The sequence below is a fragment of the Dermacentor albipictus genome, chromosome 8 (genome assembly GCF_038994185.2).
Source record: "Dermacentor albipictus isolate Rhodes 1998 colony chromosome 8, USDA_Dalb.pri_finalv2, whole genome shotgun sequence".
In the NCBI taxonomy this organism is placed as follows: domain Eukaryota; kingdom Metazoa; phylum Arthropoda; class Arachnida; order Ixodida; family Ixodidae; genus Dermacentor; species Dermacentor albipictus.
Genome location: NC_091828.1, coordinates 46066876 through 46083579, shown reverse-complemented (window position 1 = coordinate 46083579; position 16704 = coordinate 46066876). Strand labels below are relative to the sequence as shown.

Sequence of the window (16704 nt, the reverse complement as noted above, 5' to 3'; positions counted from 1 at the left end):
GCATTCTCTTCCTGCTCCCAACTGCAATTTTTCCTGCTCTGAAAGTTCCTCAAAAGGCTATAACTGCCGCTTCCATCACCGCTTAGACTTGCCTCCCTTGTTTTTATCGAGCTTTTCGGTTTACGTTTTGTTATACATGTTGTATATTATAGTACTTTGTTGTGGTGGATGACGCCACGGGGCGCTGTACCATATATGTATATATATGTATATATATATATATATATATATATCGCCAGTTGCCCGGGAGGCGCGAGCTCGAGATTGCCTGAACTGCTCTGGTTGAGACACGCTGCCTGCTGCTCTCTCAGGCTGTATTCATATGAGATTCTGGCGGAGGTGCTATGGTTTTCCCCAACCTGGAATGACGCACCCCAACCCTGCCATCCGTCATGCCTGACTACCCCAGCCCGACATCCCCACCAGTTTTTCCAGCCATCGTATGTGCCGGTGCTCAGCGTCAGCGGGATCTTCAGCGGCACCGATGAGAAAGACGTTGAAGATTGGCTGGAATCACTCAAATCCCGGCAACACGATCTTCTATTTATCGGGCGTCGCCACGCTGTGGTTCAAAAACCACGAAGCCAATCTCCGCACATGGGCTAGCTTCAAAATCGGCATCGCAGAAGTTTTCGGCCGCGTTGGCGTGCGCAAACTTCGCGCTGAACAACGCCTGCGAAACTGATCCCAGCAAACTGGTGAATCGTTCACCAGCTCCATAGAGGACATTGTCGACCTCTGCCGGCGTGTCAACCCGACGATGGCGGAGGCGGACAAGGTACGTCACATCGTGAAGGACATTTCCGACGATTCCTTTCATATTGTCTGTCCAAAAACCGAGGCACTGTTTCTCAGGTCATTGAGCTTTGCCAGAGATTGGACGAGCTCTGCAGATAACGTCTGCTCACGCGGCGCTCTCCTGCGTCCGACGAAACCCTCGAAAGCATGACCGCGGCTCCTGAAATGGACTCCCTGCTTTGCCAGTTAAAAGTGTTCTTCCGTGCTGAGGTCGCTCGTCAGTTTTCCCTGCTCTCCTCAGCCACGCCACCACCTTCGATTTTGCCGGCCAACCTTCGCCAGGTCACCCACGAGCAAGTGTGCGCAGCTCACCCTTCTGACCGCGAGACTCCGCCTGTGCCGACTCCCGTTGCTTTTCCCGAGTTGACTGCACCTCTCAGCTGTGCCGAGGCTCTCGCGCGGCCACCACCTCCGAGCATTGCGCCATCCCCATGAGTCGTGCAACTGTGCCCACTTCACTTCGTTCAGTCTCGGTACAGCAGTGGACGATGGCGCATTCCTGACAACCGGCCAATATGTTTTGCGTGTGGTGTACCTGGCCATGTTGCACGATTTTGTCGTCGCCGCGGAACGTCCTACCGTCGTAGCTTCGACGCCGCACCACACGTTTCCCCATACCCGTCATGCTCGGCGTCCCAGAACCCCGCCCAGATGTCTCCCTCCTCGGATCACCGCCCTCTTGTTGGCCGCCGTTTGCCATCGCCTCGACGCCGCTCGTTTTCGCCGATGCGCCGTCATCCTTCTCCGCCGGAACGGGAAAACTAATCGTCGCAATTCCAGAGGCAAGAACTGCGTCACCCACGAACAGACCAAGGCCTCTCCTTTCTCCGACTAGCGTTATTGACGTATGCGTGGACGGCGTAGCTGCACTCGCCGTCGTTGACACTGGTGCCGCAGATTCAGTTATTAGTGCCAAACTTTACCATTCGCTCAAAAAAGTCACGACTCCATTGTCCAAGGTGTCAATTCGTACTGCCAGCGCAGACCGCATCACGCCTGCAGCTGCGTGTACCGTTCACGTTGTGATCAACGGCCTCCTCTACATGGTCAAATTTTTGGTGCTGTGTTCTTGTTCGCACGATCTTATCTTGGGCTGGGTCTTCTTTTCCGCTAATAAGGCCGTCATCGATTGTTCTCGTGCTGAAGTTGAATTTGAAATTCGGTGTAAATCCCCACTCCTTGATGCTCGTGAACCTGAAGATAAACTATTTCTTGCTGAAGACGTTACAATTCCACCGCACTGCCACAGTGTCATGCAACATTGTTGCTCATGCCAGCGCACTTTTTACGCCATCTGCAATTTTAGCTCGTCGCAAATGTTCCCCGCTGCCTTTCGCTCTTTTGGACGTTCATGCTGGCATCAGCAGACTGCTCGTCGCCAACTGATTATCCTGTCATCTCACTTTGCTTCGTGGGGAGTGCGTTGGCCGTGCCTAGTGTGTTGACCCTGCTGCCGTCATTCACATGCCAACTGGTCCCATCGCGACTCATGAGGTCGGCGGAGTGACCTGTAACGCTGCTCAGGCGCCCACTTCGCCCGATGTTTTACATAGCTCCATCGCCGACACGTTGACTGTTTCTCAACGCGCCCAGCTTCTACGCCTTCTCGACAAGTTCCGTTCGTCTTTCAAGTGCCAGCATGTTCTCTTGGGCCGCACGTCAACTGTTTGTCATCGCGTCGACACGGGTACTACTGCGCCACTGCGACAAAAACCATATCGGGTATCCGCGACAGAGCGCCGTGTTATCGACGACCAAGTAGCTGACATGCTCAAGCGTGGCATCATTCAGCCTTCGGACAGCCCCTGGGCATCTGCCGTTGTTCTTGTTAAGAAGCATGGATCGATTCGACTCTGTGTCGATTACCGCCGTCTTGACAAAATAACTCGCAAAGATGTTTACCCTCTTCCGAGAATTTACGACGCCCTTGGCTGTATCCAAGGCGCGGAATTCTTCTCTTCTATCGACTTACGCAGCGGCTATTGGCTGGTCCCCATGGCGCCCGAAGACCAACCTAAAACGGCCTTTGTGACACCAGATGGCGTATACGAATTTCGTGTCTTGCCTTTCGGGCTTTGCAACGCCCCCGCAACATTTGAGCGTATGATGGACAACCTTTTGCGTGGTCTCAAGTGGCAAATGTGCCTGTGCTACTTAGATGATGTGGTCATTTTCTCGCCCGATTTCCCCATCCATCTTTGTAGGCTGGAGGAAGTGTTGGAGTGCCTAACTGCCGCTGGCCTTCAGCGCAACCGGAAAAAATGCCGCTTTGGCGCAAGTCAGCTCACCATCCTTGGCCATGTAGTATCTAAATACGGTATTCTTCCTGACGCCGCCAAGCTCCGTACAGTTGCTGATTTTCCCAAACCTTGCTCTGTAAGAGAAGTTCGCAGCTTCCTTGGCCTGTGTTCTTACTTTCGCAACTTCATTCGGAATTTTGCGTCCATCAACGCTCCCTTGAATCAGCTTCTATGGAGCGATTTGAATGATTACGCCTGGTCGTCCGCTTGTGACGATGCCTTCCAAGAGTTGCGTCGTGTACTGACCTCGCCGCCTATACTGCGTCACTTAGATCCGACAGCTCCGTCCGAAGTACGCACCGACGCCAGCAGTATTGGACTCCGTGCTGTGCTCGCGCAGCGCAAATCTGGATTCGGCGAGTACGTCGTTGCATACGCAAGCCGCACCCTCACCAAAGCCGAGAAGAATTATTCCGTTACGGAGAAGGAATGTTTGGCCATAATCTGGGGACTTGGTAAATTTCGACCCTACCTCTATGGCCGCCCCTTCGACGTGATTACAGACCACCATGAACTTTGTTGGCTGTCCACGTTGAAGGACCCCTCAGGTCGATTAGCTCGCTGGGCTTTGCAGTTACAAGATTTCAACGTGCGCGTTGTCTACAGGTCTGACAGCCGCCACACCGATGCCGACGCGCTTTCCCGTTGGCCCGTGTCAATCGAAAGCGATGCCTGCCCCTCTGCCGTTGTCCAAGTACTTTCGTTCCCAGCAGGCTGCGACATGGCTTCAGAGCAACGCAAGGATGCCTGGATTAGTACTCTTATCCGCTTCCTTTCAAACCCGTCGGCTGTTCCTTCACATTCTCGAGCTCTGCGCCATCAAGCATCTCACTTCAAAATTCGGGATGGAATTCTCTATCGCCGGAATTATGTCTCTGACGTCCGCAAGTGGTTGCTGGGCATACCTCGACATCTACGTGGTGAATTATGTTCTGCCTTCCACACTGACCCGCAGTGTGCACATGTGGGTGTCTTCAAGACGTACACCCGGCTTCGCTCCAGGTTCTATTGGCGTGGCATGTACACCTTTGTGTGCAAGTACATTCGGTCGTGCCCTCAGTGACAATGCCACAAGGTTCCTGCTCAATATGTCTCTGGTCCACTCCAACCAATCCCGTGTCCTGCCAGCCCCTTAAATCGCATTGGCATTGACCTGTATGGACCCCTTCCGAGCACGGCTTCCAGGAACCGCCGGATAGTCGTCGCCATCGACCACTTGACGCGATACGCAGAAACAGCTGCTCTGCCTGCTGCCACCGCTCACGATATAGAGTCCTTCCTCCTGAAAAACTTTCTTCTTTGTCACGGTGCAGCTCGCGAACTTTTAAGTGATAGAGGATGTGTCTTCCTCTTCGAAGTCGTAAATGCGCTCCTTGCTGAATGTCGCATCGTTCATCGCACCACCGCCGCCTACCGTCCTCAAACTAATGGTCTGGCGGAAAGATTTAACCGCACCCTTGACGACATGCTCTCCAAATATTGGCGACATGCTCTGATCACACTGATTGGGACCTTATTTTGCCATTCATCACGTTCGCCTACAACACTGCACCACAGGCAACCACAAACTTCTCCCCATTCTTCCTCTTGTATGGCCGCGAACCTTCAACTACCCTCGACACCATTCTTCCGTACAGACCCGACTCATCCAAATGTACGCCCATCTCTGAAGCTGCCCGCCGCGCAGAGGAATGCCGTCAGCTCGCCCGTTCCTTTATAGCCGTCGACCAATGGAAACAAAAATCTATGTTTGACGATGATCACCCGCATTTTCACTGTCTTCCGGACTCGCTTGTGTGGCTTTGGGTTCTGTCAAGAATGGCGGGCTGCGAAACAAGATTGCCACACAGTTACGACAGGGCGACACGTCGCGCACCTCTCCCTCTCCGTCGCTGCAGCTGGGAGGCGTTCAAAGAAGCGACCTTTGCGCTGGAATCCGCCGCCTTCCTCCAGCCCCTTCGACATTGTGACGGAACTAGTTCGGTGCGTGAACAATGATTCCGGAGTTCCCCAACGCGGAGCTGATTTGACACGCATGGACAAGCTGCCGCGGGAACGACGTATTTTTGTGCTTCTCACGGTTCGGAGTGGCACGGAACAACGAGCGACCCTCGATCGGCAACGATAGTTCCCGGAACGGCACCCGCCAACGCCGTCGTCGGGCATCAGAGCGCGGTTGCCTTTGTGTACGTAAACTGTTCTGCAGAGCAGCGGCGCGTTGGTGATGAGTAAACGAACAGTCGCCGCGTCGTAGGACCGGCGGATCGAGTGTATAAAAACTGTGGTTGTGCGAATGCTGAGAACACTTCTCTTGAGCAGTCATGTTAGACTGAGTCACTTCTCTTGAGCAGTCATGTTAGACTGATTTAATTTCTGTAAATAAACCCTTTTCCTCGTTCTCGATGAGAAGCAGTTCTTCACTTCATCAACGATCTCAGCGTAAATAAGTTGGACGACGGCATGGGCCAGCTACCTCCGAATTCATGCCGTACTCCAATCTTGGCAAAGGACCACGGACGATGGGATTGAGCCCCCAATCCTGACAACTGGCTGACAGCGGTGAGATGGACTTTGCGACATGGTGCTGTATCTGCGGTGAGTGCTTGGTTTTTGCTTTGACTCTCTAGGCTTCATTTTGCTGTTGTTCTGTTTAGAACAGTAGGGAAGCTAGATTGTTGTGTGTTAGCTAGGTTGTGTTTTCCTAGCTAGATTTAGAGAGCAGAATCAAGGCAGTAAAGCAGCAGTCATGGAGTTAAGGACACTGCTGAGAGACGAGTTGTTGATTGTTGGTGAGGAACTGGGCCTAGATGTACGCAAGGAAATGCTCAAATCGGAATTATTGGAGCTAATTTCCAATCAGGCCAGTGAGGAAGATATTGAAATGGGAATGGAACTTCTCAAAAAGAGAGAGAAACGGGAAAGAGAAAGAGAAGAACGGGAAAGAGAAAGAGAAGAACGGGAAAGAGAAAGAGAAAAGCGAGAGAGAGAGGAACGCGATAAAGATCGCGAGTTTCAGTTAAGGAAAATGCAACTTGAACTTGAAAGCAAACGTTTGGGGTTGCCTCAAGGAAGTGAAGGCGCTCTGGGTCGATCAAGTGAGGCAGAATCGTACCGCATGGACAGGCTATTAAAGCCATTTGAGGTCGGGACCGACATAGGCTTGTTCCTAAGCAATTTTGAAAGGACTTGCGAGAAGATGAACTTCGGCCCGAGTACAAGGCCAAGCGGTTGCTGTCTATGTTGCCGTGTGAGGCGGCGGAAGTAATCGCCAGACTGAGTGTGCAGGATGCATATGATTATGCAAAAGTTAAGGCTAGTCTCCTGAAGAAATACCGCCTTTCAGCCGAAGCTTTTCGGCAAAGGTTTAGGAGCACAGGCAAGAAAGATAGCGAGGGCTATCCGGAGTTTGCATATAGCTTAAAGGCCAACCTAGTCGAGTGGCTTAAAAGCGCGGAAGCGTACGACAGCAGAGACATGATCATTGAATGCATGTGTCTAGAGCAGTTTTACAAAACCATCCCCCAAGCTGCGAAACTGTGGGTGCAAGGCAGAGGTAATGTAAACACTATGGAAAGGGCGGCTGAATTAGCCGAAGAGTACGCAACCCGCAGAAAGTTGAACGCCGAGGAGGGAAACTGGGACGGTCGAAATGGACCGCGGAAACCATTTCCGTTCAAAAAGGGTGCGCAAACTAGACGATCCGAGCCTGTAGACATGGCGGAAAGGCCCGCAGAAAAGAGCGAGGAGAAACTTAACGGAGAAACCGCACAAAAAGAACAGAAAAGAAAATTCGGATCTTTTAGACCAATTCGCTGTTACAAATGCCACAAACTGGGACATATAGCTGTAAACTGCGAGAAGTCTAGCGTAGTTTTTTCCTACGTGGAGGAAAAAGATGAGAATATGGAACTTTTAAGTCCATATCTCCACGACCTGCAAGTTAATGGAAAACCATGCCGAGTGCTAAGAGACAGTGCCGCCACGCTGGACATTGTCCATCCGTCTTACGTGATGGTAGATGACTTCACCGGAGAAGTAGCATGGATAAAACAGGTTGTAGAAGAACACAGCGTGTGTCTGCCCATGGCCAAAGTCAAAATCAGTGGACCATTCGGGGAGCTAGAGACTGAGGCTGCAGTTTCCAAATTTTTGTCACTGCAGTATCCCTACATCTTTTCGAATCGTTCGAATCAGTTACTGCGTGGCAGAGGGCTCAAACTGGGAGAGGGCATAGTACAGGCATTGACCCGAGGCCAAGCTCGTAAGATCGCGGCGCTTTCGGCTGAAAATGCTCAAGCTCCTCCAGCGGAAGCAGAAAAGGGAATAACTTCAATACCCGAATCCGAGCTAGGCCCGAGGGACAAAAGAACAGTTGAGGAGAGCCTGCCAGCTGACCAGCTCAATGAGAGCGTAGCACTAGAGTGTCAGAGTTCTAGCCTGCAGGAAGAGCAAGTAGACGCGCTCACAAGCGAGACAGAGTCGTTATTATCACCTGCCTCAAAGAACTTTGATCAACTCTTACGCGTGGATAGAGAGTCCCTGGCAGCTGAGCAAAAGAATGATGAGAGCTTAGCTAAATTACATGACACAGCTAAAGAAGGCATTGCTAGGCGCAACGTAACGATACATGAAAGAGGAGGATTGTTGTATCGGCATTACAGAGATCGAAAGGGCAGGATTTTAGATCAGTTAGTCATACCTACTAAGTATAGGGAGGACCTTTTGAGTCTTTGTCATGGAAATGGGTGGTCCGGCCACCTAGGCATAAACAAATCAAAGGAAAGATTGCTTATGGAATACTACTGGCCTGGCTGTTTCAAAGATGTAGAAAACTTTGTGAGATCATGCGACGCCTGCCAGCGTTCTGGTAAACCAGGGGAGACATGGAAAGCTCCACTGAAGGTAGTGCCCTTAATAACAGAGCCTTTCAGACGGCTTGTAATAGACACGGTAGGGCCTCTTCCAAAAACAAAATCAGGCTACAAGTACTTGTTTACCATGCTGTGTCCGGCTACCAAGTTTCCAGAAGCAATCCCTTTGAAAGAGCTCAGCTCCACCGAAGTAGTAGACGCGCTTTTGACAGTGTTTGCACGAGTTGGGTTTCCAGCCGAAATTCAGGCAGATCAAGGGTCAGTATTCACGAGCGCACTGACTTCCACATTCTTGCAAAAGTGCGGGGTAAAGTTAATACACAGTTCTGTCTATCACCCTCAGTCAAACAGTGTAGAGAGGTGGCATTCGGTGCTTAAGCGAGTTTTGCGTGCGCTCTGTTACGAGCACAAGGAGGACTGGGAGAACTGTCTGCCGGCAACTTTGTTTGCTTTGCGAACAGTTCCACATGAGGCGACAGGGTTCTCACCAGCACAACTAGTGTATGGGAGGACACTCCGGTCTCCACTGAGAATGTTAAGAGAGATGTGGGAGGAAAGAGGGGAGAGTCCAACCGTGGTTGAATACGTGCTAAATTTACTGGAGCGGCTAAGCGCAACCCAAGAACTAGTCGGAAAGAACATGGCACTAGCTCAAAAGAACGCCAAATTCTATTATGACAAGAATGCGAGGCTTCGTACGTTTAACGCCGGAGACCAGGTAATGATCCTCAAACCTTCAAGAAAGAACAAGCTTGAAGTTCACTGGGACGGGCCCGTTAGAGTGTTGCACAAACTTTCAGATACTAACTATGCTTTGAGAATGCCCGGTCGCAGGAAGGAAGTGAGGATATATCACTGTAATTTGATGAAGCCGTATGTAGAGCGGAGCGGAGTCGTTAACTATACCGTCAAAGAGCCGGATGGCACTAGTACCAAGTTCGACGAATATAGGGCGACCTCCAACTCTGAAATCGGCCTAGAAGAAGTTGTAGAGCACTCGGTAAGCTCGCACGCTCTAAAACCCGAGCAGCTAGATGAGCTAAAAGGGGTGTTGGGGGAATATCTCGACAGATTCAGCGATCGGCCGGGTAGAACCGAACTGATAACGCATGAAATTGAGCTGACCTCTGCCGAACCAGTAAGATCAAAACCTTACAGGGTGTCTCCAAGACAGAGAGAGATTATGGAGGCAGAGATACAGCGCATGCTAGAGTTGGGAGTTATTGAGCCCGCTGAGAGTGACTACACGTCACCGCTAATACTCGTAGAAACCCCTAACAAGGACCCTCGTCCGTGTGTTGACTACAGGAAGTTAAATGCCATCACTAGGGATCAGCTGTACCCGATACCCAACATTGAGGAACGAATTGAAATAGTTAGCGCTGCTAAATACATTTCAACTATAGATCTCGTGCGGGGGTACTGGCAAGTTCCCCTTTCAGAAAGTGCCAGCCGCTATGCCGCATTAATCTCGCCTGTAGGCATTTTTCGCCCTCTCGCACTCAGCTTCGGGCTGAAGAACGCGCCGTTTAGCTTCTCTAAGTTAATGGATATTGTCCTAAAGGACTTGCAGGAGTTCGCCTTACCTTATCTTGATGATGTGGCCATTTTTTCCGACAGCTGGGAACAACACGTATCGCACCTCAAACAGGTGTTCTCACGGTTGAGGGAAGCCGGCTTAACGATGAAAGCGGAAAAGTGTAGGTTTGGTTGTTCGCAGGTTACTTATCTGGGCCATGTTGTCGGTCAGGGCATGAGACGGCCGGCTGAGCTGAAAATAGCGACGATTGGAGATTTTTCTCAGCCGCGCACGAAAACGGACCTTCGTTCATTTTTGGGACTTGTGGGGTGCTATCAACGGTACATTCCGAATTACTCGCAATTGGCAAGTCCATTAACAGACGCCCTCCGAAAGGGAGCACCGAGTGACGTACACTGGGATAAGGACAAAGAGAACGCTTTTCAAAGTTTGAAAACGCTATTGGTTTCTCGCCCTGTGCTTCGCGCGCCAGACTACACAAAGGAATTCATAGTGCAATGCGACGCAAGCGACAGAGGTATGGGCGTGGTACTTAGTCAGGTCGGCGACGATAACGAGGAGCATCCTATCCTCTACGCCAGCCGTAAACTAAATGTAAGAGAGGAAGCCTACAGCGCTTCAGAGAAGGAATGCGCTTGTTTGGTTTGGGCCGCCCAGAAGTTGTCGTGTTACTTGTACGGAGCGAAGTTCATCTTCGAGACCGACCACTGTCCTCTGACGTGGCTCAATCAAATGTCACACAAAAATGGCCGCTTGCTCCGATGGAGCCTCACTCTCCAAGAGTACAACTTCTCCGTTAGATATAAGAAGGGAAAGTTGCATAGCAATGCGGATGGTTTGAGCAGGCTAATTTGAATTCTGCGTTTGAGGGTCCCGCCTAAATTTTAAGGTTACTAGTGTTAGGTTATCTTTAGGCGAAGAAAATCCCCTCTCATTTGGCAGAATTCCCTCCAATAATTGCTGAATTGGTCAGCAGGAATTTGCTTCAGAAATTGGCATAGTGAAATGTAGCATTTTTTTTGTTTCTGCACTTATGTTGTTGTTTTTTTGAAGCCTAGCGAGTCTAAAGTGAGAGCCAATGCACGTCATCTCGGCGTAGAGCCGTGTTGTGGGGTTCATGTTGCAGTTGCCTGTCCTTGTTGGAGGTTTTGGGGCGGTGACATCAATGCACAAGTGGTCGCTGCGAGCCAAGACATCAATCCCCCCCCTGACCAGCAGCCGTTCTCTTCCTGCCTAGCGGTTGTCAGCGCTAGACAGTCGAGACTTTCCGGGCCATGGAGGCGCTGTCAAGAATGGCGGGCTGCGAAACAAGATTGCCACACAGTTACGACAGGGCGACACGGCGCGCACCTCTCCCTCTCCGTCGCTGCAGCTGGGAGGCGTTCAAAGAAGCGACCTTTGCGCTGGAATCCGCCGCCTTCCTCCAGCCCCTTCGACATTGTGACGGAACTAGTTCGGTGCGTGAACAATGATTCCGGAGTTCCCCAACGCGGAGCTGATTTGACACGCATGGACAAGCTGCTGCGGGAACGACGTATTTTTGTGCTTCTCACGGTTCGGAGTGGCACGGAACAACGAGCGACCCTCGATCGGCAACGATAGTTCCCGGAACGGCACCCGCCAACGCCGTCGTCGGGCATCAGAGCGCGGTTGCCTTTGTGTACGTAAACTGTTCTGCAGAGCAGCGGCGCGTTGGTGATGAGTAAACGAACAGTCGCCGCGTCGTAGGACCGGCGGATCGAGTGTATAAAAACTGTGGTTGTGCGAATGCTGAGAACACTTCTCTTGAGCAGTCATGTTAGACTGAGTCACTTCTCTTGAGCAGTCATGTTAGACTGATTTAATTTCTGTAAATAAACCCTTTTCCTCGTTCTCGATGAGAAGCAGTTCTTCACTTCATCAACGATCTCAGCGTAAATAAGTTGGACGACGGCATGGGCCAGCTACCTCCGAATTCATGCCGTACTCCAATCTTGGCAAAGGTCCACGGACGATGGGATTGAGCCCCCAATCCTGACAGTTCCCGCTGCTCGACTCTCATCCAAGCTTGTCTCCAAATATCAAACACCCTACCGTGTTGTAGCGCAGACATCGCCTGTGAACTATATTGTCGAGCCTGTCACGCAACCTACAGACCAACGCTGTCGTGGTCGTGAAACCGTCCACGTACAACGCCTGAAGCTGTATTACGACCCCATGATTCTCAGTTCACCATAAATCGCCAGGATGGCTCCTTTTCCTGTGGGGGGTGATTGTAGTGAAGGGGAATGCCCGGCGCCGCAACCACATCGCCAGTCACCCGGGAGGCGCGAGGTCGAGATTGCCTGAGCTGCTCTGGTTGAGACACGCTGGCTGCTGCTCTCTTGTGCTATATTCGTGGATGACCTGGCGAAGGTTCGCCGGCAAAGGTGAAGGTGGTGGCGTGGCTGAATACAGCAGCGAAAGCTGACGAGCCACCTCAGCACGGATGAGCTCTATTATTTGGCTAAGCAGGGAGTCCATCTCTGGAGCCGCGGTCATGCTCGCGAAGGTTTCGGCGGACGCAGGGGGGCGCCGCGTGAGTAGGCGCTGTCTGCAGAGCGCGTCGAAACCCTGGCAAACCTCAATTACCAGAGAAACAGTGCCTAGGTTTTTGGAGAGCAGCATATGAAAGGCATCGTCGGAAATGCCCTTCATGATGTGACGTACCTTGTCCGCCTCCGCCATCGTTGGGTTGACACTCCGGGAGAGGTCGACGATGTCCTCTATGTAGCTCGTGAACGTTTCACCAGTTTGCTGGGATAGGCTTTGTAGGCGTAGTTCAGCGCGATGTTTGCGCACGCCAGGGCGGCCGAAAACTTCTACGATGCCGGTTGTGAAGCTAGCTCACGTGCGGAGATCGGCTTCGTGGTTTGAATATTTGAAACCACGAAAATTCGAAACTTAACAGAAGCCGTAGTACTACAGGGAAGACACTAAGTAATGGAAATGTAAAGTTAATACAGAGAAGTTAAAGCAGTTTTTACAATTGTCATAAAAAGCACAAAACAGTTTCTTAGAAAAAGTGAATATCTGAAATGCTATCGATTTGCAAATATCTAGAATAATTACACCGAATATACAGGAAAAAACAAGACATGTCCTGGGGAACCCCACCATTTTTCTAACCTTGTGTGGTGAAGCTTCATTCCCCCTCCTGCATTGTTGGTCATTGTCCTCTTCTGCATGGGTCCTGAATTTCCGTTTTGCAGTTTGCAAATGGTGCACATAGTTACGCTGGAAACGTAGCGTGGAAAGCACGATCGACAAAGACTAGAGAGGACAAGCGCTTTCCTTTCTATGCTATACTTTCAGTGTAACTATGTATTACCAACCAGCCCAAGCCTATACTCTTCTGAATTGCACATGACACTGGCAAAGTAGAACTTGGATCACGATAGGCCATGCTGAATGGCCCAGCTCCTTTTCAAAAAAGTAGGACAGAGTCACTGGCTTAAGATACAACGGGGACAAATCATTCATCCAAAACAGATACTATTTTTCTGAACACCTGAGGGTTGCACGGAGTTATTTCCAAGGGCTATACGTACGCACATTTAATTTTCTTTCTCGGCTGTTTTGGAAGAGCATGCAGGCTGTATGTGGTGGAGGATTATATGGAGAAAACTATGGTATCTTCTAGTGGGGGCTCCTCGCAATCTCAGTTTGCGTAAACATTGACAAAGTTAAGCCTGTGGTAATAAGAAACCCGCTGATGATGTCTCGTATGAGACAAATTGTTTTGCAAGTGCCGGGCTACGGGCCTGAAGTGCTCATTAGGGTTAAGAGAGCAAGCTTCGTCAAAGCATTTTTGAAAGTGTTCTTTGAGGCTCAAAGAATCCAAGAGAGTCGTCAAGCACTCCACATTCTGTCACTTATGATTTTTGCTTTCTTGTAAAATACTTTTTATAAGTAGCTTCACAAACAGGGTCATGAAGCATTAAAAAGCAGAAATATCTTGTAAATTAAATATGATCATTAGAAATCCATATGTTTATCGTAGTTAAAGTCACCCTGAAGATCTCTCAAATAATAAAAAAGATAGCTTCTATTAAATTTAGCATCTGTGTTCTTTTTTGACATTTCATAACTCTTACCTACTTCTATTTTATTTGTGCAGCATTGAGGCCTTCTAGGTCTCCGTCAACTGCCAGCTGTGACAACTCAAAGCAAGGATCCCTCCACCGATGTCACCTATGTGACTATGAGGCTGATGACCTGTTTCATCTGGAAGCACGTGCCAACGTCCATACTGGCGTGAAACCATTTCAGTGCCCTTCATGTCATAGGAGCGTTTCAAACAGATACAACTTAAACGTCACCTCGCGCACCCAGGCAAGCGATAAGCCATTTGAGTGTTCTCGATGCCCTCAGAGCTTCTCAAAAAAGTGCAACCTCAAAGACCACCTGCGTGCCCACACAGGTGACAAGCCATATCAGTGTCCTTCATGTTCTCAGAGCTTCATATACAAAGCTAAACTGAAAGTTCACCTGCGCACCCACACAGGTGAGAGGCCATATCAGTGCCCTTCATGCTCTCAGAGCTTCTCGCAACAGGGCCATCTAAAAGCCCACCTGCGCACCCATACAGGCGATAAGCCATTTGAGTGTCCTTCGTGCTCTCAGGGCTTCACACGCAAGTTTGCCCTCAAAGTCCACCTGCGCACCCATACAAGTGAGAAGCCATATCAGTGCCCTTCATGCTCTCAGAGCTTCTCGCAACAGGGCCATCTAAAAGCCCACCTGCGCACCCATACAGGCGATAAGCCATTTGAGTGCCCTTCATGCTCTCAGAGCTTCTCGCAACAGGGCCATCTAAAAGCCCACCTGCGCACCCATACAGGCGATAAGCCATTTGAGTGCCCTTCATGCTCTCAGAGCTTCGCACGCAAGTCTACCCTCAAAGTCCACCTGCTCACCCATACGGATGAGAAGCCATATCAGTGCCCTTCATGCTGTCAAAGCTTCAAAAAGAGATATGACTTAAAGTGCCACCTGCGCACCCACACAGGTGAGAAGCCATATCAGTGCCCTTCATGCTCTCGGGGCTTCATAAAGAGATATTTCTTAAAGCGCCACCTGCGCACCCACACAGGCGATAAGCCATTTGAGTGCCCTTCATGCTCTCAGAGCTTCGCACGCAAGTTTACCCTCAAAGTCCACCTGCGCACCCATACAGGTGAGAAGCCATATCAGTGCCCTTCATGCTCTCAAGGCTTCAGAAAGAGAGATGACCTAAAGTGCCACCTGCGCACCCACACAGATGAGAAGCCATTTGAGTGCCCTTCATGATCTCAGAGCTTCTCACAACAGGCCCACCTTGAGACATATGAGGCAAGAAGCCATTTCAAAGTCCATTATGCTTTCAGAGATTGTCGTTGAAGAATGCCCGCAAGACACACCAGCTCATTCATGCAGGTGACCGGCCGTATAGTTGTAACGTCTGCTCCAGGTCCCTTACACAGTCTCATAACTTGAACAGACATAAGGGATGACAGCACCATGATACTCTAGGGTAGGTCAAGAACGATGTTGAATGGGAATCTGAATTATAAGTCTACAAATGTGAAGAATGTCGCATAGTGTTTTACTGCATGAGGTAGCACAAGTGTTTCCATGTGCTCATAAAGGGAACGTTTAACTCGAGCCCAACTCTGATTCTGTCTATTCTAATACATGTAAAATGCAGGAACACTTTTCTGAGATAACTACTTGACCAATTATTAGGAAATTTGTTGCTTTTGAGACATAAAGATAAATTCTAGTGGGTGCTGGATGCAGAATCTTGATTTAAGGCCTTAATGTTATAATAGCAATTTACAAAGATTTGAAAAAAATTGAAACGAGAAGTTAATAAATTCGCAGCTCTGCACCTAGAATAGTTATCGTAATTCTGTAAACTGCATATGGTAGATAGTGAAAAGCGGAGAAATTTGATGTATCAATTTATATCATTCTTCAACTTGTTACATCGTTTATGAGGTTTTTTTTTTCAATGTCCTACTCACATATTAGTGCTATATTTGAAATCCTTGTTTGATACATCAGTATTGTCCGCTTTATATGTGTCCTATTTGATGCATTTGACAGAATTGTGATAAATGTTTCTCATTGCCGAGTTAGAGTTCTATACTTGGTAGTTTCGCTTTCGGAAAATTTGTGATTTTCAACAATTTTTATCAGGAGATTCGCGGCCTAAATAAAGCATTCAATGTGGACACTCACTCGATTCTTACAATTTCTTTTATATGCAAACAACCTCATCAAATTTAGTGTAGCAGTTGTCGAGAAAAAAATTTATTCCCATGTATTTAGATAGGAGCCCCTGTTCTAAGTCTTCCTCTTAAACGGTCACTGAAACACTTTTTTTCGGATGATCCTATTTGCTCTTGATCTTTTCTCAAGGTGTTATAGAACACAGAGCAAAAGGAATTATGAGAACTGAGCCCCACTAAGCCATTATAGGTGAGAAAAAATTCAAAATGCAGTTAAACCTCGATATAACGAAGTCTGTAAAATCAACGGTTTGCTTTGTCATATTGTGCTTTTTATTTTTCCAATAGTATTCAACAGTTTGTTTGATCTCAGAAATTACTGTTAGAATGCCCCTACAGAAAAGCATGTTAATTGTAATGCCTAATATTATACTACAGACATCTCAGTGATCTGATTTCTGTAAGTAAATTTTTTTTCAGAATTGTCTTTTGGTACATATGGACTTGTTCTGTTAGATCCACTCACTTTGGCTGGCGAGCTGGATTGAAGCCTTGATAGAGTGTGTAAGTGCAACTGAACGAGGATGTAGAAAGAAATAAGTACACAGAGACAGCACTGACAAGGTTCTGATATGCATGGTTCATCCTGGAGTCTCTTGATCTTACCCAAATTACACCTATGTCTTTTTACCTATAGGTATATTTTTAGAGCAATTGATTGTTCAGTGAGCATTCCTATGTCTGCCTCAAGAGAGCACCAAATAAATACTTGTGTTTAATGAGTTTGCATTGTCGGTTCTTGGTACGTTAATACATGTACTTGAATGACAGCACGCAATATACTGTTGTTAGCATTTTATTGTATCTGGGGCTACACGAGAGGTAAGGTGACGGCAGTTGTTTCATTATTAGCACAGAAAGAACTTGTTATAACTAACATACATGAATAATTTAAGTTTTCA

The 16704-nt window shown here is 48.9% G+C and overlaps 1 protein-coding gene across 9 annotated transcripts in view; it reads left to right on the top strand.

The window, feature by feature from the left end:
* LOC135909725 (zinc finger protein 658B-like) overlaps positions 1-16496 on the top strand; it is a 127411-nt gene extending 110915 nt beyond the window's left edge. For all 9 annotated transcript variants that reach the window (XM_065441783.1, XM_065441782.1, XM_065441781.1 and 6 more), the window contains one exon: positions 13648-16496. In XM_065441783.1, coding sequence (XP_065297855.1) covers positions 13648-14819 — 1172 coding nt within the window. In that variant the 3' untranslated portion in view covers positions 14820-16496. The remainder of the gene's footprint in view (positions 1-13647) is intronic.
* Positions 16497-16704: the final 208 nt, after the last annotated feature.